This window comes from Schistocerca nitens, chromosome 3 (genome assembly GCF_023898315.1).
Source record: "Schistocerca nitens isolate TAMUIC-IGC-003100 chromosome 3, iqSchNite1.1, whole genome shotgun sequence".
Lineage (NCBI taxonomy): Eukaryota > Metazoa > Arthropoda > Insecta > Orthoptera > Acrididae > Schistocerca > Schistocerca nitens.
Window position 1 is genome coordinate 279,296,791 of NC_064616.1, and position 24,028 is coordinate 279,320,818.

At 48.1% G+C, this 24,028-nt stretch overlaps 1 protein-coding gene across 1 annotated transcript in view; it reads right to left on the bottom strand.

Moving 5' to 3' along the window:
* Window positions 1–24,028, bottom strand: part of LOC126249574 (intracellular coagulation inhibitor 3-like) — a 200,968-nt gene that overhangs the window by 128,155 nt on the left and 48,785 nt on the right. The window contains exon 2 of the mRNA XM_049951239.1: window positions 1,504–1,619. Coding sequence (XP_049807196.1) covers window positions 1,504–1,619 — 116 coding nt within the window. The remainder of the gene's footprint in view (window positions 1–1,503; window positions 1,620–24,028) is intronic.

Consider the following 24,028-nt stretch of genomic DNA (forward strand, 5'->3'; position numbering starts at 1 on the left):
GAAATGGAAAAAAGAACACATTGACACCGGTGTGTCAGACCCACCATACTTGCTCCGGACACTGCGAGAGGGCTGTACAAGCAATGATCACACGCACGGCACAGCGGACACACCAGGAACCGCGGTGTTGGCCGTCGAATGGCGCTAGCTGCGCAGCATTTGTGCACCGCCGCCGTCAGTGTCAGCCAGTTTGCCGTGGCATACGGAGCTCCATCGCAGTCTTTAACACTGGTAGCATGCCGCGACAGCGTGGACGTGAACCGTATGTGCAGTTGACGGACTTTGAGCGAGGGCGTATAGTGGGCATGCGGGAGGCCGGGTGGACGTACCGCCGAATTGCTCAACACGTGGGGCGTGAGGTCTCCACAGTACATCGATGTTGTCGCCAGTGGTCGGCGGAAGGTGCACGTGCCCGTCGACCTGGGACCGGACCGCAGCGACGCACGGATGCACGCCAAGACCGTAGGATCCTACGCAGTGCCGTAGGGGACCGCACCGCCACTTCCCAGCAAATTAGGGACACTGTTGCTCCTGGGGTATCGGCGAGGACCATTCGCAACCGTCTCCATGAAGCTGGGCTACGGTCCCGCACACCGTTAGGCCGTCTTCCGCTCACGCCCCAACATCGTGCAGCCCGCCTCCAGTGGTGTCGCGACAGGCGTGAATGGAGGGACGAATGGAGACGTGTCGTCTTCAGCGATGACAGTCGCTTCTGCCTTGGTGCCAATGATGGTCGTATGCGTGTTTGGCGCCGTGCAGGTGAGCGCCACAATCAGGACTGCATACGACCGAGGCACACAGGGCCAACACCCGGCATCATGGTGTGGGGAGCGATCTCCTACACTGGCCGTACACCACTGGTGATCGTCGAGGGGACACTGAATAGTGCACGGTACATCCAAACCGTCATCGAACCCATCGTTCTACCATTCCTAGACCGGCAAGGGAACTTGCTGTTCCAACAGGACAATGCACGTCCGCATGTATCCCGTGCCACCCAACGTGCTCTAGAAGGTGTAAGGCAACTACCCTGGCCAACAAGATCTCCGGATCTGTCCCCCATTGAGCATGTTTGGGACTGGATGAAGCGTCGTCTCACGCGGTCTGCACGTCCAGCACGAACGCTGGTCCAACTGAGGCGCCAGGTGGAAATGGCATGGCAAGCCGTTCCACAGGAGTACATCCAGCATCTCTACGATCGTCTCCATGGGAGAATAGCAGCCTGCATTGCTGCGAAAGGTGGATATACACTGTACTAGTGCCGACATTGTGCATGCTCTGTTGCCTGTGTCTATGTGCCTGTGGTTCTGTCAGTGTGATCATGTGATGTATCTGACCCCAGGAATGTGTCAATAAAGTTTCCCCTTCCTGGGACAATGAATTCACGGTGTTCTTATTTCAATTTCCAGGAGTGTATGTTAATTTCTTAGTCGCAGTTTTCACAGCCGACACATTTAAGGCGAGATCTGCGTGGAAGCAATGCGCCAGAGGCAAATCACTGACCTGGAAAAGCTTCGGCACGAGGCTATTGCTGAGCTTGGTGACGGCCTGGACGCTGCTCTGCGACTCCTGGAGACTCAGACGAGCTGCTACCACCACCAACAGCGCTCTCAGCATCTCTGAAACGACACAACACGTTTCCATTTAGTACACGTATCACTAAAATACGCCCTCCTCGAACCATGGGTCTTACCATTGGTGAGGTGGATTGCGTGCTTCAGCGAAACGGATAGCCACACCGCAGGTGCAGCCACAACGAAGGACTATATATTGAAAGGCCAAACAAACGTATGGTTCCTGAAGAGAGGCAGCAGCCTTTTCAGTAGTTGCTGGATGACAGATGAATCTACCCTTGTAACATCAACAAAAACGGCATTTCTGTGCTGGTACAGCGAACGGTTTTAAGCAATGGGAAACTACAGCCGTAATCTTTCCCGAGGACATGCAGCTCTACTGTATGGTTCAATGAAGATGGCATCCTCTGGTGTAAAATATTACGAGGGTAAAATAGTTCCCCATTCCGATTTCTGGGCGGGGACTACTCAAAAGAACAGCGTTATCAGGAGAAACAACACTGGCGTTCTACGGATCAGTGCATGGTATGTTAGACCCCTTAATTGCGTAGGGAGGTTAGAAAATCTAAAACAGGAAATGGATAGGTTGAAGTTAGATTAAGTGGGAATTAGTGAAGTTTGATGGCAGGAGGAACAGGACTTCTGGTCAGGTGAGTATAGCGTTATAAATACAAAATCAAACAGAGGTAATGCAAGAGTGAACTTAATAATGAATGAAAAATAGAAATGTGGGTAAGCTACTACGAGTAGCATAGTGAACGTATTATTGTAGCCAAAATAGACAGAAAACCAACACCCACCACGGTAGTGCAAGTTTATATACCAACTAGCTCCGCAAATGATGAAGAGATTGAGGTGCTGTGTGATGAGATAAAAGAAATTATTCAGATAGTTTAGGGAGACGAAATTTTAATTCTGATGTGGAATTCGATAGTAGGAAAAGGAAGGGAAAGAAAAGTTGTAGGTGAATAGGGACAGGGAGAAAGGAATGAAAGAGCAAGCCATCTGGTAGAATTTTGCACAGATCATATTTTAATCATAGCTGACACTTGGTTTATGAATCATGAAAGAAGGTCATATACTTGGAAGAGATCTGGAGACACCAGAATGTTTCAGATTAATTATTTAATCATCAGGCAGAGATTCTGGAACCAGATGTTAAATCGTAAGACATTTCCAGGGCCAGATGTAGACCCTGACCACAACTTATTGGTTATGAACTATAAATTAAAACTAAAGAAACTGCAGAAAAGTAGTACAGTTAGGATATGAGACCTGGATATGTTGAAAGAACCAGAGGTTGTTAAGAGTTTCACAGGAGCATGAGACAACGATTGACTAGAACGGTGGAAAGGAATACGGTAGAAGGCGAATGGATAGCTCTGAGAGATGAAATAATGAAGCCAGCAGAGGATGAAAAAAGTAAAAAGACAAGTTCTAATAGAAATTCTAGGATGACACAGGAGCTATTGAATTTCAGTGATGAAAGGAGAAAATATAAGAATGCAGCAAATGAAGTAGGTGAAGGAGAATACAAAGATCTCAAAAATGAGATCGACAGGAAGAGCAAGACTGCTAAGCGGGAATGGCTAGAGGACAAATGTAAGGATGTAGAAGCATATATCGCTAGGGCTAAGATAGATGCCGCCTAAAGAAAAATTAAAGAAGCCTTTGGAGAAAAGAGAACCAGCTGTACGAACATCAAGTGCTCAGATGGGAAACCAGTCCTAAGCAAAGAAGGGAAATCTGAAAGGTTTAATGATTGTATAGAGGATCTGTACAAGGGAAATGAACTTAAAGGCAGTCTTATAGAAATTGAAGGCGACGCAGGTGAAGATGAGATGAGGGATATAATACAGCGGGAAGCATTTGACAGAGCACTGAAAGACCTAACTCGAAACAACGCTCCAGGAGTAGACGATATTCCGTCAGAACTACTGACAGCCCTGGGAGAGCCAGCCATGAAAAAAGTCTTCCATCTAGTGTGAAAGATGTATGACACTGGTGAAATATCCTTAGACTTCAAGAATATTGTAATAATTATAATTCCAAAGAAAGCAGGTGCTCACAGGTGTGAATATTACCGAACTATCAGTTTAATAAGTCATGGTTGCAAAATACTGACGCGAATTCCTTACAGAAGGATGGAAAAACTGGGGAAGATCAGTTTGGATTCGTGAGAAATGCAGGAACACACGAGGTTATACTGACCCTACGACTTATCTTAGAAGATAGTTTAAGGGGAAATAAACCTACGTTTACAGCATTTGTAGACTTAGCGAAAGCTTTTGACAGTGTTGACTGGAGTACTCTCTTTGAAATTCTGAAGGTAGCAGGGGTAAAATACAGGGAGAGAGCAGCTGTTTACAACTTGTACAGTAACCAGATAGCAGCTATAGGAATCGAAGATCATGAAAAGGAAGCAGTGGTTGAGAAGGAAGTGAGACAGGGTGGCAGCCTATCACCAATGTTATTCAGTCTATACATTGAGCAAGAGAACTTTGGAGTAGGAATTGAAGGCCAAGCAGAAGAAATAAAAACTTTGAGGTTTGCCGATGACATTGTTTTTCTGTCAGAGACAGCAAAAGACTTGGAAGAGCAGTTGAACGGAATGGACATTAGCCTGGGAGGAGGATATATGACGAACATCAGCAAACGCTAAACAAGGATAATGGAATGTACTCGAATTAAATCAGGTGATGCTGAGGGAAATAGATTAGAAAGCAACACAATTAAAGTTGTAGATGAGGTTTGTTATTTGGACAGCAGAATAAAAGATGATGGCCGAAGTAGAGAGGATATAAAATGTAGACTCGCACTGGCAAGAAAAGCGTTTCTGGAGAAAAGAAATTTAGCAACATCGAATGTCTTATTGAAAGTATTTGCAAGTAGTGTAGCCACGTTTGTAAGTGAAACATGGATGATAAACAGTTTAGACCAGAGGAGAATGGAAGCTTTTGAAATGTGTTGTTACAGAAGAATGCCGAAGATTAGGTGGGCAGATGACATAACTGATAAGGAGGTAATGAATGGAATTTGGGAGAAAAGAAATTTGTGGCACATTCTGAGACATCAAGGGATCATCAATTTATAACTGGAGGGAACTATGGGGGTAAAAGTTGTGGAGGGAGACCAAGAGACGAATACAGCAAGGAGATTCAGACGGCATAAGTTACGGTAGTTACTCGGAGTTGAGTCTTGCACAGGGTAGAGTAGCCTGGAGGGCTGCATCAAACTGGTCTTCGGACTGAAGACCACAACAATAAACATCACTAAAATTCCATGTCTCTTTCTCAACTCTCTGGATTTACAGATTCCGAAAGTGTTACGGCACACGTTCCCACTCGCACCACCACTCACAGAACAGAGGTCACACTCCGATAACTCTAGATACATTAAAAACGTCTTACGCCAGTCGATGGATACAATAATAAATAACATAATTTGGATGAAAGCTTTTAAGTTGAGAAAGCGAATTGGGGAAGTGGAGCAGCTCGTGGCGAAGATCTGAATAATATAACATCTGTGACTTTTGATATGAGCCTACAGCAGTGTGGATACACCGAAAATAATGCAACACATCCACATGTTGCACTTGTTAAGTGTGTTTACTGTTCTATGCCATTCTGTTTAAAGCACAGGTGCCTCCTGTACATAAGAAGGGCAAAAGAACTAAAACGCAAAGTTACAGACCAATATCCTTAACACCGGTTGCTGCATAATTCTTGACCACATTCTCAACTCGAAGATAATGAAGTTGGTTGAGGAGAAAAGCTCCTGTGCATCAATTAGAACGGTTTTAGAAAGCAACACTTGGGCGAAACACAGCTTGTTGGTTTTTCACATGGTGTCCTGCCAACAATCGGTGAAGGGCAATAGGCAGATTCTAGATTCCTAGACTGTCGAAAAGCGTTTAACACGGGCCCCGCTGCAGACTGTTAACGAAGGTACGAGCATACGGAACAGGCTCCCAGATATGTGAGTGACTCGAAGATTTGTTAAGTAACAGACTCCGGCCGCCGTGGACGAGCGGTTCTAGGCGCTTCAGTCTGGAACGGCGTGACCGCTACGGTCGCAGGTTTGAATCCTGCCTCGGGCACGGTTGTGTGTGATGTCCTTAGGTTTAAGTAGTTCTAAGTTATAGGGGACTGATGACCTCAGGTGTTAAGTCCGGTAGTGCTCAGAGCCATTTGTACCATTTGAAGTAACAGACCCCAGTACGTTGTCATTGACAGCGAGTGTTCACCAGAGATAAGGGTGTCATCAGTGGAGCCTCAGGGGAGTTATTCTCTATATACATAAATGATCTGGCGGCCAGTGTGAACAGCAATCTCTACAACATTTCTAGTTGGTGTGATGATTGGCAGCTACCTCTAAATTAGAAAAACGAGTTAATGCAGATAATTAGGAAAAAACAATCTCGCAATGTTCGAATACGGAATTAGTAGCGTGCTGCTTGAAACAGTCACATCGATTGAACATTTAGGCACAACGTTGCACAGCGATGTGAAATGGAACGAACATGGAAGGATAGTAGTGGGGAAGGCGAGTGGTTGACTTGGGTTTATTGAGAGAGTTTTTGGAAAGTGTGGTTTATTTGTAAAGGAGCTCGCAAAGAGAACACTACTGAGATTCATTATTGACTACTAATCGAGGGTTTGGGATCCGTACGAGATCGGATTAAAGTAAGACATCAAAGCAGTTCAAAGGCGGACCGGTAGATTTGTTACCGGTAGGTTCAAACAACGCGCAAGTGTCACGAACATGCTTCGGGAACTCAAATGGGAATCCATTGAGGGAAGGCGATGTTCTTTTCGGCGAATGCTACTGCGAAAATTTAGATAACCGGCTTTTGAAGTTGATTGCAGAACAATCCTACTGCTGTCAGCGTACATTTTGCGGAAGGACCACGAACATAACATAACAGAAATTAGGATTCGTACGGAGGCATAGACGCCGTCGTTTTCCCCTCGTTCTGCTTGGGAGTGCAACAGGAAGGGAAATGATTAGCAGTGGTACACTATATCCTCCCCCACGCACCGAACCGTGACTTGCCGAGTATGTATGTAGGTTTAGAGTAAATCAGTCTTGGAACCTCCACATTTCCACTTGGATGGCGGATGAAGGAAGAACGTACGATGACACAGCAACTTCAAATTAGGAAATACCAGGGCTACACAGAAAGTAATTTCCGATCGTCAGCGAAATGGGCAGTACTGTAAAAATAAAAAATGTTTTGTTGTGATTCTTGAGTTTCTCCCGGCGTATTTGATAATCAAAATATCCACGGGTGTGCTGCCGGTCTATAGTGTCCAACGGGCACAATATTTCACGATCATACATGTCGCCATCATCAGGTGAACTGACGGACTGAGCTCCTGTGAACGTGCCGGCACGGAGATCCGTACGCTAAGGCTGCTCAGAGGGAACTGGGTTCGGTCGCGGCGGCGGCCGATTTAAATACCCTCCGCCCGCGGCGCGCTCCCTCCGCCGTCCGCGCCCCGCGCCACGGTCGCGCGGGAAATTCGCACCAATGACGACCTCATAAACCGCGACTGTGGCTATAATCTTAGCGATCGGGTTAATCAAGAGTACATCGAGCAAACGTATAGTTGTGACGACCACGGCGGACAGAGCCATCACACCGACGTCATCTGAGACGCCGTCGCAATCTGTTCCACCGCGCGACCGTGGCGCGGGGCGCGGACGGCGGAGGGAGCCCGCCGCGGGCGGAGGGTATTTAAATCGGCCGCCGCCGCGACCGAACCCAGTTCCCTCTGAGCAGCCTTAGCGTACGGATCTCCGTGCCGGCACGTTCACAGGAGCTCAGTCCGTCAGTTCGCCTGATGATGGCTACATGTATGATCGCCGAAATATTGTGCCCGTTGGACACTATAGACCGGCAGCACACCCGTGGATATTTTGATTATCAAAAATGTTTTATTTGCAACAGCTAGTCACAACTCCCAGCTAATTGTCCAAACAATCGCTGCTCCGACTTAGATATCTGTCGTGGCGTTGTACCAATTTTCAATACCCTTGTCATAGAAGGCAGCCGCCAGCGCTTTCTGCTAATTCTCTACGCAGGTCTACAGCTCGTTGTCTGTGCCAAAATGTTGTATTCATAGTCAACGGTTCGTGCGAGCAGAGATGAAACTCAGGGGGTCAATTGCGGTCTGTATTGCGGGTGATCAAACACTTCCCACTGAAAACGCTGTAGGAGGATCTTCATTGCCCCTGCAGAGTGTAGCTGATAATTTTCACGAAGAAGGAACTGAGTGACAGTTGTGTTACGTGGGCTGCATAGTTTCAGGCGAAATTTCTCAGCAGGCCCTCGTACTTGGCGGGAGACACTATTTTCTAGGTACATTTACGAGCTCACTGTGCGCTCAGAACTGAAAAGAGTGATGTGACGCCATCGACGGGCGTTCTACAGACACTGTCCAACACATCTGTCCAAAGCTTCATCGGATTTTTACACTGGTTTCCATTTCGTGACCGATCGGAACTTACTTTCTGGATAGCCCTCGTATGTCTCAAGTATTGCTTGTGTTAACTTATATTTTTTCAAGCAAATGTTTAGCTTTTTGCCTAATAATACCTCAATTATCACCACTTCTATAGCCGAATGGTTAGCATCACTACCATCTGTGCGGAAGGAACTGGGTTCGATTCTACGTACCGCCTCCAGAGGTAGGGAGGGCAGTCTAGAACGGGGTCTGCGCAGCCTCGTGCGGCCAGATGAGGAACTGCTTAAATAAAGAAACAGCAGTATCACCAGGATTAATCTACTGACAAGAGGGGCTGGAGGGACTGGCGACATGCTGATCACATATCTCACGATCATACATCGCTTCCCACACTGTCTTTCAGGCAGCAATTGGCCAGCCGTAACGTGTCTGTGACTAACGCCTGATTCGCGGGTACTTTTTGGTTTTGTGTTTGATGCCTCTTGTGACTGTTGGTCATAATTGTTATGTGGTGTTTTTTCCTCAGAGACCTACACTGATAAGCAAAACATTATGACCACCGCCTACCGCAACGCTGGTTGCCGCCTGGTGGCGTTATCGGCACGTGACGCGGTAACAAAAGTATTAAGCGGAGCAGACGCGGACGATGGATCACCCTAGCGAAGATATGAGCTGCAGATGGGGAAATCCATTGAGATAAGCGAATCTGACAAAGGGCAGATTATTATTAATCAGAGCCAGCGAACGAGTATCTCGGACATGGCGAAGCTGGTCGAATGTTCACGTACTACTGTCGTGAGCATCTATGGAAAGAGGTAGAAGGACAGTGAAACTACCAATAGGCGCCAAATGGTGGGATGTCCACGCTTCTTCGCAGAACGTGGGGTTTTGAGGCTTGTCTGCTCTGTAAAGTAGGATAGATGGTGTTCTGTGGCATCTCCGGCGAAAGACCACAATGCTGGTGAACTCACAAGTGTTCAGTAGGACACCGTTCATCGTACGGTGTTGAACATGGAGCTCCGCAGCAGACCTGCGTTACGTGTTCACATGTTGACCCAACGACATTGTCAATTATGATTGCAGCGGGAACGGGACCATCGGTATTCGACCGTCTATCAATGGAAACGTGTCGGCTCTTTGGGTGAATCACATTTTTGCTGCACTAGGTCGATGGTCGTCTCCACGAACGCCGTCATCGAGGTGAACGGCGGCTCAAAACTTGTAGCGCGCCACGGACGCAGACAGGTAAGAAAAGTATTATGCTAGGGGGGACATTCTCCTGCGCTTTCATGAGACTTGTGATAGTAATCGAAAACACCCTAACGGCAGCGAACCACCTGCATCTCTTCATGCTTGATGTCTTCCCCAACAGCGATGTCATCTTTCAGCATAATAATGATCTGTGTCTCGGAGGCTGGACCGTGATACAGTGGTATGAGGAGCATTACAGTGAGCTCACGTTGTGTCTTAGCGACCATATTCGCCTGATGTACATGCTATAGAACCCATCAGGGTCGCTGTCGGGAGCCATAACCGACTACGCACATCAGCGATCCGTGATTTATGCGAGTTTCATGCCCTGTGCGTAGACATCTAATGCCACGTACCTCCACAAACGTACTAACAAACTGTCAGATCCATGATAGGCAAAATCAGTGATATATTTCGTTCCCAAGATGGACAAACAAGCTATTAAACAAGTCACCATAATCTTTTAGCTCATGAGTGCACACTTCCGTACTGTCCGCCCCTGGTAGCTGAGTGGCAGCTGGCACGGTAGCTCAGCGTGTTCGGTCAGCCCTCTGTAATAAAAAAAACTGAGTTAATCGATCAACAACGAACTTAAACGGGTGTCTTACGACGTCCGCCCCGAGCAGATTCAACGAACGAAAACGAACAAAATGAGATTAAAAAAAAAAAAAAAAGTGGTCAGCGCGACAGACTGTCAATCCTAAGGGCCCGGGTTCGATTCCCGGCTGAGTAGGAGATTTTCTCCGCTCAGGGACTGGCTGTTGTGTTGTCCTAATCATCATCATTTCATCCCCATCGACGCGCAAGTCGCCGTAGTGGCGTCAAATCGAAAGACTTGCACCAGGCGAACGGTCTACCCGACGGGAGGCCCTCGTCACACGCCATTATTATTATTATTATTACTTCCGTACTCTTTAGATACGTTAATCTTCAAACTTCGATCGTTCACAAATGCCAAGATAACAGATAACTGTCCTTTACTGATGGCAGCTTAGACACATGCCTGTATTTTTTTTTTTTTAATTGTTGTTATCGCTTTAAGCCGGTCCCGCTGACGTGCGGCGCTTGTAAGCAAACATGTTAGTGACGTAGAACGTTATATATCTTGAAGGTTTCATCGCGTTTGAGGCACTTAAGGCATCATTCACAATCACTGAGCTCTTTTTCATTGCAAAGTGTAAGTACTGTATCTCAAATGTAACTACACAGTCCAGTCACATTAAAGTGATCGCTGTCTATGCTCGACGTCAACGAGCAATAACCACTCACAGATGGCAGGTGGCAGCGCTAGCAGTGGAGTGTGCAACATAAAGCGTGTCCGGGGGATGTGAAAAACAGTACAGTCGTTGCCGTAATGTGAAAACGGAGTTATTTATCTGACGTCCAGAAGGGCATGGTCATTTGATTTCGGGCCAAAAGTGGATGCATTTCCGAAACGGCTATGATTGCAAGCTGTTCGCGTGCCGCTGTGGTTAAATTATTCTTGTTATACCGGAGGCAAGGTAGCCCCTGAGGGTCGGCAACCCATATAACACCACAGAGGACGAGGTTGTCTACACTCCTGGAAATTGAAATAAGAACACCGTGAATTCATTGTCCAAGGAAGGGGAAACTTTATTGACACATTCCTGGGGTCAGATACATCACATGATCACACTGACAGAACCACAGGCACATAGACACAGGCAACAGAGCATGCACAATGTCGGCACTAGTACAGTGTATATCCACCTTTCGCAGCAATGCAGGCTGCTATTCTCCCATGGAGACGATCGTAGAGATGCTGGATGTAGTCCTGTGAAACGGCTTGCCATGCCATTTCCACCTGGCGCCTCAGTTGGACCAGCGTTCGTGCTGGACGTGCAGACCGCGTGAGACGACGCTTCATCCAGTCCCAAACATGCTCAATGGGGGACAGATCCGGAGATCTTGCTGGCCAGGGTAGTTGACTTACACCTTCTAGAGCACGTTGGGTGGCACGGGATACATGCGGACGTGCATTGTCCTGTTGGAACAGCAAGTTCCCTTGCCGGTCTAGGAATGGTAGAACGATGGGTTCGATGACGGTTTGGATGTACCGTGCACTATTCAGTGTCCCCTCGACGATCACCAGTGGTGTATGGCCAGTGTAGGAGATCGCTCCCCACACCATGATGCCGGGTGTTGGCCCTGTGTGCCTCGGTCGTATGCAGTCCTGATTGTGGCGCTCACCTGCACGGCGCCAAACACGCATACGACCATCATTGGCACCAAGGCAGAAGCGACTCTCATCGCTGAAGACGACACGTCTCCATTCGTCCCTCCATTCACGCCTGTCGCGACACCACTGGAGGCGGGCTGCACGATGTTGGGGCGTGAGCGGAAGACGGCCTAACGGTGTGCGGGACCGTAGCCCAGCTTCATGGAGACGGTTGCGAATGGTCCTCGCCGATACCCCAGGAGCAACAGTGTCCGTAATTTGCTGGGAAGTGGCGGTGCGGTCCCCTACGGCACTGCGTAGGATCCTACGGTCTTGGCGTGCATCCGTGCGTCGCTGCGGTCCGGTCCCAGGTCGACGGGCACGTGCACCTTCCGCCGACCACTGGCGACAACATCGATGTACTGTGGAGAACTCACGCCCCACGTGTTGAGCAATTCGGCGGTACGTCCACCCGGCCTCCCGCATGCCCACTATACGCCCTCGCTCAAAGTCCGTCAACTGCACATACGGTTCACGTCCACGCTGTCGCGGCATGCTACCAGTGTTAAAGACTGCGATGGAGCTCCGTGTATGCCAAGGCAAACTGGCTGACACTGACGGCGGCGGTGCAAAAATGCTGCGCAGCTAGCGCCATTCGACGGCCAACACCGCGGTTCCTGGTGTGTCCGCTGTGCCGTGCGTGTGATCATTGCTTGTACAGCCCTCTCGCAGTGTCCGGAGCAAGTATGGTGGGTCTGACACACCGGTGTCAATGTGTTCTTTTTTCCATTTCCAGGAGTGTATTTCCAAGGCGTACCCAAAAGCACCATGGTAAACACCGGCTATTTACATACAAGATAATGGAAACAGACATTCGGAGCACTACTTCCTGCAGAGGGAGCTCGAGCCACAGCCTGCAGGAAATATCACTACGCCAAAACCTGATTGGCTGGGGACAGCTATTTAGGGGCTAGAACCAGGCCTAAAGTTCAGTTCACGCCAGATGGCGACCTCGTGTACGTCTTCGTCTCGGAATTGGACTGTTACTAGTGTGTAAGTGTGTTACTACGAACCTTTGTGGAAAAATAGAATTGAACTTTTGGTTGCTTCAATTAGGAGACTTTTTTCGTTATTGTTATCTTTCGTTTGTATTTTCAGTCATCCACCTTGTGAACTTCCATCAATAAAAATTGTGTTTGTGAAAAATTGCGAATTGTCAGTCACAGCACAAGTTATTATGTGGGTTTCCGGCCCTCAGGGGCTACCTTGACTCCGGTATAACAATGCTGTGCATGGAAAAACTGCGCTGTCGAAAACCAGCGCCGAGGACACTGATGCACCACAGGCCATAGGTGATAGGGGTGAACGACGGCTGCGGAGACGTTTACGGGCGAATACATGTGCAACTGTTGAGCAGCTGACCGCTCAGATGAACCAAGAGGTTACCAATAGTGTCTCCTCAACGACTGTTGCTGCATATGGGTATCCGCAGCCGGTGTCTGGTTCATGTACCCATGCTGACAGCTGCTTATTGGCGACGAAGGCTATTTACACACCAATACTGCAACTGGACGTCCACTGAGTGGCGACAGATGGCCTTTTCAGATGAATCATGTTTTATGTTGCATTGGACAGGTGCAGTTGGTGTGTATGGCGTGAAACGTCTGAAAGCAAACATCCTGCAACAATTGTCGGAAACGTCCAGACTGGAGGACGGAGCGTTATGGTCTGAAGAATGTTTTCGTGGCATTTCCTGGGCGATCTCGTTATTCTGGAATGTACAGTGTATCAACACTGGTATGCATCTGTCGTTGGGGACTATGTCCACTCCTACATGCAGTCTGTTTTCTCCTGATGAAGATGGAATCTATCAGTAGGACAATGCAACATGTCACAGCTCGTACTGAGCATCAGGATGGGGTCATCATACACTCCTGGCAACCAAATTCTTCAGATTCATATCCAGTCGAGAATCAATGGTACCACCTCGAGCGGGCTATTCCCGCCATGGATCCTCAACCGCGTAACCTAGCGCAGCTGGCTACGGCCACTGAAGTCGGCGTGGCTCCACATCCATTTCGGTGCTGTTGTATCCTCCTGGTAGTCGTTTTATCTGCACACCAGGCAGGCCGTGCTGGCGGATACCCCTCCAGGATGACGTGCGTAAACGGCTCTCATAAACAGAGAGATACACTCATGCTCATAAATTAAGGATAATGCTGATACATTATGAAACAACGCTCTGGAGTGCGGTTTGCGGTTTAAATCACCTCGGGGTATGACCATGAGGTGCATTTGACCTGCGGCCTCGGACGGTGGCGCCGGCTGCAGTCCACATACGCAGAGGTGTGTTGGTGCATGTCAGAGAACGGTGCAGCGAGTAAGTGTGCAGACGTTTTCAAACGTGCTTATGGTGACTGTGTGTTGAAAATGACTAAAACAACACATATTGATGACGTCATGAGTAGTAGAATACTAGGTCGACTGGAGGTTGGTCAAACACAGCAGGTCGTAGCACGGGCCCTCCGTATGCCACAAAGTGTGATCTCAAGATTATGGCAACGATTCCAGAAGACAGAAAACGTATCCAGTCTCTACAGTACGGGACTTCCACAGTGTACAACACCACAAGAAGATGATATCTCACCATCAGTGCCCGCAGACGGCCACGGAATACTGCAGGTAGCCTTGCTCGGGACCTTACCGCAGCCACTGGAAGTGTTGTCTCCAGACACACAGCCTACAGACGACTGAACAGACATAGTTTATTCGCCCGGAGACCTGTAAGGTGGATTCCGCTGACCCCTGGTCACTGGAGAGCCCGTAAAGCCTAGTGTCAAGAACACAGTACATGGTCACTGGAACAGTGGTCCCAGGTTATGTTCACGGACGAGTCCAGGTATAGTCTGAACAGTGATTCTACATCTACATCTACATCTACATCCATACTCCGCAAGCCACCTGACGGTGTGTGGCGGAGGGTACCCTGAGTACCACTATCGGTTCTCCCTTCTATTCTAGTCTCGTATTGTTCGTGGAAAGAAGGATTGTCGGTATGCTTCTGTGTGGGCTCTAATCTCTCTGATTTTATCCTCATGGTCTCTTCGCGAGATATACGTAGGAGGGAGCAATATACTGCTTGACTCTTCGGTGAAGGTATGTTCTCGAAACTTTAACCAAAGCCCGTACCGAGTTACTGAGCGTCTCTCCTGCAGAGTCTTCCACTGGAGTTTATCTATCATCTCCGTAACGCTTTAGCGATTACTAAATGATCCTGTAACGAAGCGCGCTGCTCTCCGTTGGATCTTCTCTATCTCTTCTATCAACCCTATCTGGTACGGATCCCACACTGCTGAGCAGTATTCAAACAGTGGGCGAACAAGCGTACTGTAACCTATTTCTCGTTGGGTTTTCTGGAGTGAACCAGGAACCAGATACCAATCCCTTAATGTCCTTGAAAGGGACCTGTATGGAGGTCGTGGTTTGATGGTGTGGGGTGGGATTATGATTGGTGCACGTACACCCCTGCATGTCTTTGACAGAGGAACTGTAACAGGTCAGGTGTATCGGGACGTCATTTCGCACCAGTACGTCCGCCTTTTTCAGGGGTACAGTGGGTCCCACCTTTCTCCTGATGGAGGATAACGCACGGCCCCACGGAGATGCCATCGTGGAGGAGTACCTCGAAACAGAAGATATCAGGCGAATGGAGTGGCTTGTCTGTTCTCCAGACTAAACCACATCGAGCACGTCTGGGATGCTCTCGGTCGACGTTTCGCTGCACGTCTTCAAACCCCTACGAAACTTCAGGACCTCCGACAGGCACCGGTACAAGAATGGGAGGCTATACCCCAGCAGCTGCTTGACCACCTGATCCAAAGTATGCCAACCCGTTGTGCGGCCTGTGTACGTGTTCATGGTGATTATATCCCATACTGATGTCGGGGTACATGCGCAGGAAACAGCGGCGTTTTGTAGCACATGTGCTTCGGGACGGTATTCTCAACTTATCACCAATACCGTGGACTTACAGATCTGTGTCATGTGTGTTCCCTATGTGCCTATGCTATTAGCGCCAGTTTGGCGTGGTGTCATATTGTGTGGCACCACATTCTGCAATTATCCTTAATTTATGAACATGAGTCTATGTCCTTGTATGGCCTGGGCTGTTGACCTCTCATTTACACGTCGCCTCCACAGCATCCGGGGCGCCAATCTCGTCGACAGGCAGCGTGCCTATCGCAGCAGAGGTCGCTGTCATCGGGCCACTATTGTGCTACAAGTTACGTGCCCTGACAGGGCCACGCGGAGATCTATTTGCCCCGACTATTTAGGCCACTGCCGGACCGTGCGACGTCATTTACGTCCTACGCCTCAGATCAGCAGCAAGAGCCGTTCCGTCTGGCAGTACAAGCAGTTCAGGCCCAGCGCTACATGTTGGCAGTACAATACCAATAACTTCGTCTCAGCGCTTCATTCCGATAGACCTGTCCCAGTTCATTGTGGTCTTCACCAGCAGGATGTTAGCCATCATATGGTGCCAAGAGCGACCTAGTATCGTCCCATGTCTTCGCGCCGCTGCCTATCACTACTCAGGGGTTCGTCGTGTAGCTAAATCACAGACAACGACATAGGAGAGTCATTTCTATGGTATATATTTGTGTAGGTGGTCATCCAAGGATATTATAATTGAGTTTCGTTTTGTTAATAATGTTATCCTTTTAAAAGTGTCTTCGATCACTTCTGAGTACGACGATACTTTAAGCACCTTCCAGAACCTCACTGATTTCTTCCTGCACGCGTGACCCGCGTTGCAAAAGATGGTCATTCATGCTTTTGACGGGTGGTCACATTAACGTGACTAGACATGTATTTGGAGTAGTTGATATTGTGCAGTGGCGTAGCGTGTGGTGAGGATGTCTTTGCTGGTCGTCGGGGCTCAGTACGAGGCGGGACTCATCATTGATGACATTTCCACTCCAGTCAACGAGGCGGAAGACGTGTCTGGAAACGCCCCAGACAGCGATGGGATACCAACCAGACTGTCGCCAGTCTTACGGCTGGGATGGCATTACTTTTCATAGCGGGACCCTTTTCTTTGTGATCCGCGGCAGCCCTACAGCACAGTGATACGTCGACGCTATTCTATGACCCGTTTTGATGCACTTCATGACAAGCCGGCCTGGAATTACATTCCAGCAAGATAATGCCCGCTCGCCCAAGGCAAAATTTTCTACTGTTTGTCTTCACACTTATCAAACCGTACCTTGGAAAGCAAGGTCAGCGGATCTCTCGCCAGTTGAGAACGTTTGGAGTATTATGGACAGGGTCCTCCAATAACTTGTGATTTTGACTATCTAACGCGAAAGAGGGACAGAATTTGGCACGATTTCCCTCTGGGAGACATCCAATAGCTCTGTCATTCAATGATAATCATTTGTTTGTCTGTACATGTACATCACGACTACTGATTTCCATCCCAATCCGATAATTCTTACGTGATGAGTCTTTTTTTTGTGTTAGTGTATATCAAACCCAACGGCGAATTTGTGCCCTGTTCCAACCACTCATTGAACCTAGTTTGCTTGAATGCGTCTTCTGTGGATGTGAATTCAAGGACTTTCTTTGACGCTTTGGAACGTTGTTACGCCATCTTTTCCATGTGCATGCACTGATGGGAGGTTCTGATTGTTGCTGCAGGCAAGAGTTCGAAGGACAGACGCTGGAGCGCAAGTAGCATTGTAGTGAGCGAGACACGAAATCATGACAAATAAAATTTGACAACGCTATAGAAGCAGCAGAAATAAGCGAAAGTTTGAACAAACGTGCGGACGCAGATACTTGGTTATTTACAACGCAATCATTTCCGTTTCTATGTTTATTGGGTCCCTGGCAACCGGTGCTTCGTGAAGTGGATGGTGTCCACAATTATTTACATGCGGAGGGACTTAATATACATCATTGTGCCCGGAACATAAACGTCTTGCAGATGGTATTGGAATGAAAAGGAGAATAACTCGTCGTCGAGTCTTCACGTTACGCTAAAAGCTTGTGTGGAGAACTTGGCACTTCTACTGAACCTACTGAAAGAATTAGGAAGAGGCACGTTCCTTGTGAAAAGAGTGGAGATACCTGCTTATCGCACGAAGAAAATTTAAAATAAAAAGCGTTTTCTGTGTTAGATAGATTAAATCCTGAAATTATAGAAAAGTTTCAGTAGGTCCAGAATTTGGCGTAAAAATATGCCTTTCTAACGTCTGCAATAATGTTAGGCATCTGTGATGAAGAATGTAACTTGGACCAACTCACGCCCTTTAAGCTATGGACAGAAGTACAATATTGCAGTGCCTTTGTTATTCTGATTACAATGAAAAGTTCCTTTCGACGTGTATGCATGTCCAAAGAAACAGGTACTGCGGTGACTACAGCCGTTATGAAATACATTAATTATATTCGCAATTGCGAATAACGACAACCATCAGTTGTAGAATGGAATGACGACAATGAAACTTTGTGTCGGACATCCATTTTGTATATTCCCGTACAGGTCAGACGTTATACTTGAAAGTCGCTTGCCTGGTATCGGCAGTGGAATACGATATTGCAGTGCCTGTGTTATTCTGATTACGATGCAAAGTTCCTTTGGACATGCGGTCCGGCACAAATCTTCACTGTCGTTATACCATTCTACTGGTAATGGTTGTCGTTATTCGCAATTGCGAATACATTCAATGTAATTTATAACGCCTGTGGTCGGCGCAGTACTTGTTGCTTTACACATGCATGCATGTCCAAAGGAACTTTGCATCATAATCAGAATAACACAGGCATTGCAATATCGTATTTCTTTGTCGATATCGGGCAAGTGACTTTTAAGTACAACGTCTGACCTGTGCGGGAATATACATAATGGATGTACGAGTTCAGGTCGTAGATGCATGTTTAACGACATATGGAAGTTTGGATGCAGCCATGAGTCGTGCGCGGTTAGCCTACTGGTATGCCGGCACTGTATCTCAGAGTGTTCGGTCAGAGGCTTAGCTGCCCTCCGTAATAAAAAACTGAATGAACGGATCAACTATGAAATTGAACGTGTGTCATGGGACGTCCGCTCCGAACAAATGCGACGAACACAATGAGATTTAAAAAAATGTAAGACGATCGCTTGCGATAAGCGGGAAATCCGGGTTCGAGTCCCGGTACGCCACAAATTGTTATTGTCGTCATGTCGTCATTCCAGTCTACAGCTGACCGTTGTCGTTATTCGCAATTTCGAATACGTTTGATGTATTGACAGAAGTGTTTAACACGTTCACGCCGGCGCTGGTAATTGTTTCATGCCGTGGGGTGGCGAGCGCATTCATGCTTTCCTTCATATGGCGGCGCTGCTTTTCCTGTTCGTCGGACGCCCTAGGCTCTGTTTTAATATACTAGACTTCTATTTTTAAAACAACGAGAGATCACATACAGCAGTTTTACACTAAATTAATCACATGTTGTGTAATACCTCATTTGTTGAGAAAGCTCTCTCGTTGAAGGGGCACGCAAAATTGTACTCAGAGCTGTTCGTTGCGCCTGGTTGATAGGTTAGACATCACACTTTTATTGCTTGTAGCGTAACTGGTAGAGTCGTACATGAACCGTCGGTGGCACACTCTAGCGTGAACGGATTAAATTTGAGTGCGTGTGTCTACAGGATTTCGTACCTATAACAGACTGAAGGAAAAAGAACTTATTGCTTTCGGCCCACTGAGTTTTTTAAAGTTAATTTTTTAGTCCAAACCTGAAGAAGGGTTACCTAATTCGTACAACGCTGAGAATATTCCTTGAAGCTGCCATAAGCAATGCCAGTTGTGAGAGAAGCGTCTCTAAACTGAAGCTGATTAACAATTACTTATGACTGTAATGGACCAGAGGACAGGGGCCTGGGCAACCCGCTCGCGGTCACTTGCCTCCCCTGCGAGCAGAGGCCCGTCGGACGAGAGACCCATGCCTCCCTTCCTCCCCACCGGAGTATCCACGAAACCACCTCATACGTCAAAATGTTTTTCTGTGCTGTTCAGAAGAGGAGAAGAGTAGAAGAGACCCGTTATCAGATGAAGGAGCAGAGGACAATTGGATATGCCGATATGTAGTGGGACGATATGAAGGCCGGCCGCGGTGGCCTAGCGGTTCTAGGCGCTGCAGTCCGGAACTGCGAGACCGCTACGGTCGCAGGTTCGAATCCTGCCTCGGGCATGGATGTGTGTGATGTCCTTACGTTAGTTAGGTTTAACTAGTTCTAAGTTCTAGGGACTAATGACCTCAGAAGTTGAGTCCCATAGTGCTCAGAGCCATTTGAACCATTTGATATGAAGTTTGCTAACGGAAACAACGCTTGTTATGAGTGCCGTTTACGTCTACGTATGTCTCCTGCAGAGAGATGTGTCGGGGGCTGATTGCACTGAAGTGAGGGAATTCCACTCATAATGATGTTTGTGTAGTCGTCTAGCTGTGCGAATTGTGGGCAGCACAGAACTTTGACAAGGATGGTAAACAATAATTTGATTGGGAGAAGAAGAGTATGTCCCAGCCAATCGAATGGGTGACATAGCTGGTGAGAACGTAAAGAGATCGCCTTGGAAGGGAACTCGTCATCGAGCCGGGAAAGAAGACGTGTTGGCCAACCGACCCCAGAACTCTTGCCTATCGCCCTCATGCTGCCACGAGCCGACACCTTCCGACCTGCAGCTCGTGCGATGCCAGCAGCCTGGTTGCCCCCCCCCCCCCCCCCTCCCCGCTAAAATGCACTGCAGCTCTCATCTAAGTCCGCCTGCCAGTTCCGTTTGTCTCGTAGCAACCACGATTTGAACATCTTGGTAACGAGCCTGAGAGTCTTGTAACTGATAATGTCTTTTTCCAAAGCTGTTTCACAGAGGAAGACTGCACTGTAGTTCCTTCTCTAGATTGTCGCACAGATGACAAAATGGTAGATATCGAAATAGACGACAGATGGATAGAGAAACAATTAAAATCGCTCAAAAGAGGAAAGGCCGCTGGACCTGATGGGATACCAGTTCGATTTTACACAGAGTACGCGAAGGAACTTGCCCCCCTTCTTGCAGCGGTGTACCGTAGGTCTCTAGAAGAGCGTAGCGTTCCAAAGGATTGGAAAAGGGCACAGGTCATCCCCGTTTTCAAGAAGGGACGTAGAACAGACGTGCAGAACTATAGACCTATATCTCTAACGTCGATCAGTTGTAGAATTTTGGAACACGTATTATGTTCGAGTATAACGACTTTTCTGGAGACTAGAAATCTACTCTGTAGGAATCAGCATGGGTTCCGAAAAAGACGATCGTGTGAAACCCAGCTCGCGCTATTCGTCCACGAGACTCAGAGGGCCATAGACACGGGTTCCCAGGTAGATGCCGTGTTTTTTGACTTCCGCAAGGCGTTCGATACAGTTCCCCACAGTCGTTTAATGAACAATGTAAGAGCATATGGACTATCAGACCAATTGTGTAATTGGATTGAAGAGTTCCTAAATAACAGAACGCAGCATGTCATTCTCAATGGAGAGAAGTCTTCCGAAGTAAGAGTGATTTCAGGTGTGCCGCAGGGGAGTGTCGTAGGACCGTTGCTATTCACAATATACATAAATGACCTTGTGGATGACATCGGAAATTCACTGAGGCTTTTTGCGGATGATGCTGTGGTATATCGAGAGGTTGTAACAATGGAAAATTGTACTGAAATGCAGGAGGATCTGCAGCGAATTGACGCATGGTGCAGGGAATGGCAATTGCAGCTCAATGTAGACAAGTGTAATGTGCTGCGAATACATAGAAAGAAAGATCCCTTATCATTTAGCTACAATATAGCAGGTCAGCAACTGGAAGCAGTTAATTCCATAAATTATCTGGGAGTACGCATTAGGAGTGATTTAAAATGGAATGATCATACAAAGTTGATCGTCGGTAAAGCAGATGCCAGACTGAGATTCATTGGAAGATTCCTAAGGAAATGCAATCCGAAAACAAAGGTAGTAGGTTACAGTACGCATGTTCGCCCACTGCTTGAATACTGCTCAGCAGTGTGGAATCCGTACCAGATAGGGTTGATAGAAGAGATAGAGAAGATCCAACGGAGAGCAGCGCGCTCCGTTACAGGATCATTTAGTAATCGCGAAAGCGTTACGGAGATGATAGATAAACTCCAGTGAAAGACTCTGCAGGAGAGACGCTCAGTAGCTCGGTACGGGCTTTTGTTAAAATTTCGAGAACATACCTTCACCGAGGAGTCAAGCAGTATATTGCTCCCTCCTACGTACATCTCGTGAAGAGACCATGAGGATAAAATCAGAGAGATTAGAGCCCACACAGAGGCATACCGACAATCTTTCTTTCCACGAACAATACGAGACTGGAATAGAAGGGAGAACCGATAGAGGTACTCAAGGTACCCTCCGCCACACACCGTCAGATGGCTTGCGGAGTATGGATGTAGATGTAGATAATGGATAAATCAGTATTTCCTTCCTCGTGAGTAAAAGTAGCTTGTAAATTTTGTTTGGATGATAGTGGTCCTATGGAATTTCTGTTTCTTAAAATAAATACACTCCTGGAAATGGAAAAAAGAACACATTGACACCGGTGTGTCAGACCCACCATACTTGCTCCGGACACTGCGAGAGGGCTGTACAAGCAATGATCACACGCACGGCACAGCGGACACACCAGGAACCGCGGTGTTGGCCGTCGAATGGCGCTAGCTGCGCAGCATTTGTGCACCGCCGCCGTCAGTGTCAGCCAGTTTGCCGTGGCATACGGAGCTCCATCGCAGTCTTTAACACTGGTAGCATGCCGCGACAGCGTGGACGTGAACCGTATGTGCAGTTGACGGACTTTGAGCGAGGGCGTATAGTGGGCATGCGGGAGGCCGGGTGGACGTACCGCCGAATTGCTCAACACGTGGGGCGTGAGGTCTCCACAGTACATCGATGTTGTCGCCAATGGTCGGCGGAAGGTGCACGTGCCCGTCGACCTGGGACCGGACCGCAGCGACGCACGGATGCACGCCAAGACCGTAGGATCCTACGCAGTGCCGTAGGGGACCGCACCGCCACTTCCCAGCAAATTAGGGACACTGTTGCTCCTGGGGTATCGGCGACGACCATTCGCAACCGTCTCCATGAAGCTGGGCTACGGTCCCGCACACCGTTAGGCCGTCTTCCGCTCACGCCCCAACATCGTGCAGCCAGCCTCCAGTGGTGTCGCGACAGGCGTGAATGGAGGGACGAATGGAGACGTGTCGTCTTCAGCGATGAGAGTCGCTTCTGCCTTGGTGCCAATGATGGTCGTATGCGTGTTTGGCGCCGTGCAGGTGAGCGCCACAATCAGGACTGCATACGACCGAGGCACACAGGGCCAACACCCGGCATCATGGTGTGGGGAGCGATCTCCTACACTGGCCGTACACCACTGGTGATCGTCGAGGGGACACTGAATAGTGCACGGTACATCCAAACCGTCATCGAACCCATTGTTCTACCATTCCTAGACCAGCAAGGGAACTTGCTGTTCCAACAGGACAATGCACGTCCGCATGTATCCCGTGCCACCCAACGTGCTCTAGAAGGTGTAAGTCAACTACCCTGGCCAGCAAGATCTCCGGATCTGTCCCCCATTGAGCATGTTTGGGACTGGATGAAGCGTCGTCTCACGCGGTCTGCACGTCCAGCACGAACGCTGGTCCAACTGAGGCGCCAGGTGGAAATGGCATGGCAAGCCGTTCCACAGGACTACATCCAGCATCTCTACGATCGTCTCCATGGGAGAATAGCAGCCTGCATTGCTGCGAAAGGTGGATATACACTGTACTAGTGCCGACATTGTGCATGCTCTGTTGCCTGTGTCTATGTGCCTGTGGTTCTGTCAGTGTGATCGTGTGATGTATCTGACCCCAGGAATGTGTCAATAAAGTTTCCCCTTCCTGAGACAATGAATTCACGGTGTTCTTATTTCAATTTCCAGGAGTGTATTTACGACTAATCTCTTTACATTCTCGCAGCTGGCGTTCCTAACCCCTTTATAAACAAAAGTGTAGTTCAACATATTTTGATTAATTTTTATTTAATATGCTTATGTCACACCCTCCACCCCGATAGCTGAGTGGTCAGCGCGGTGGTCTCTTACGCCAAGGGGCCCGGGTTCGATTCCCGGGTGGGTTGGAGATTTTTCTCCGCTCTGGGACAGGGTGTTGTGTTGTTCTCATCATCATTTTATCATCATGAGTGGAAGGCAACGGGAAACCACCACTGGAATCACTTCCCTACACGCTCATGCGGTGGACCTCTCTGAGGAGGCTTCCCCCATGACAAGACCTGCCGTAAAGCAGAACACAAAGTTTTTTAATGTGTCACACCCAAGTGCAATTTAATAATTTTAGTTTGGTTCATAAGTTTGTTGCGTTTTTGTTTTGCATGTTGGTATTCCGGTTGCTATGTATTTATTTATCATCATCTTCTTCTTCTTCTTGCGTTACGGCCTCTGTAGGACCACAGGCAGCCCATT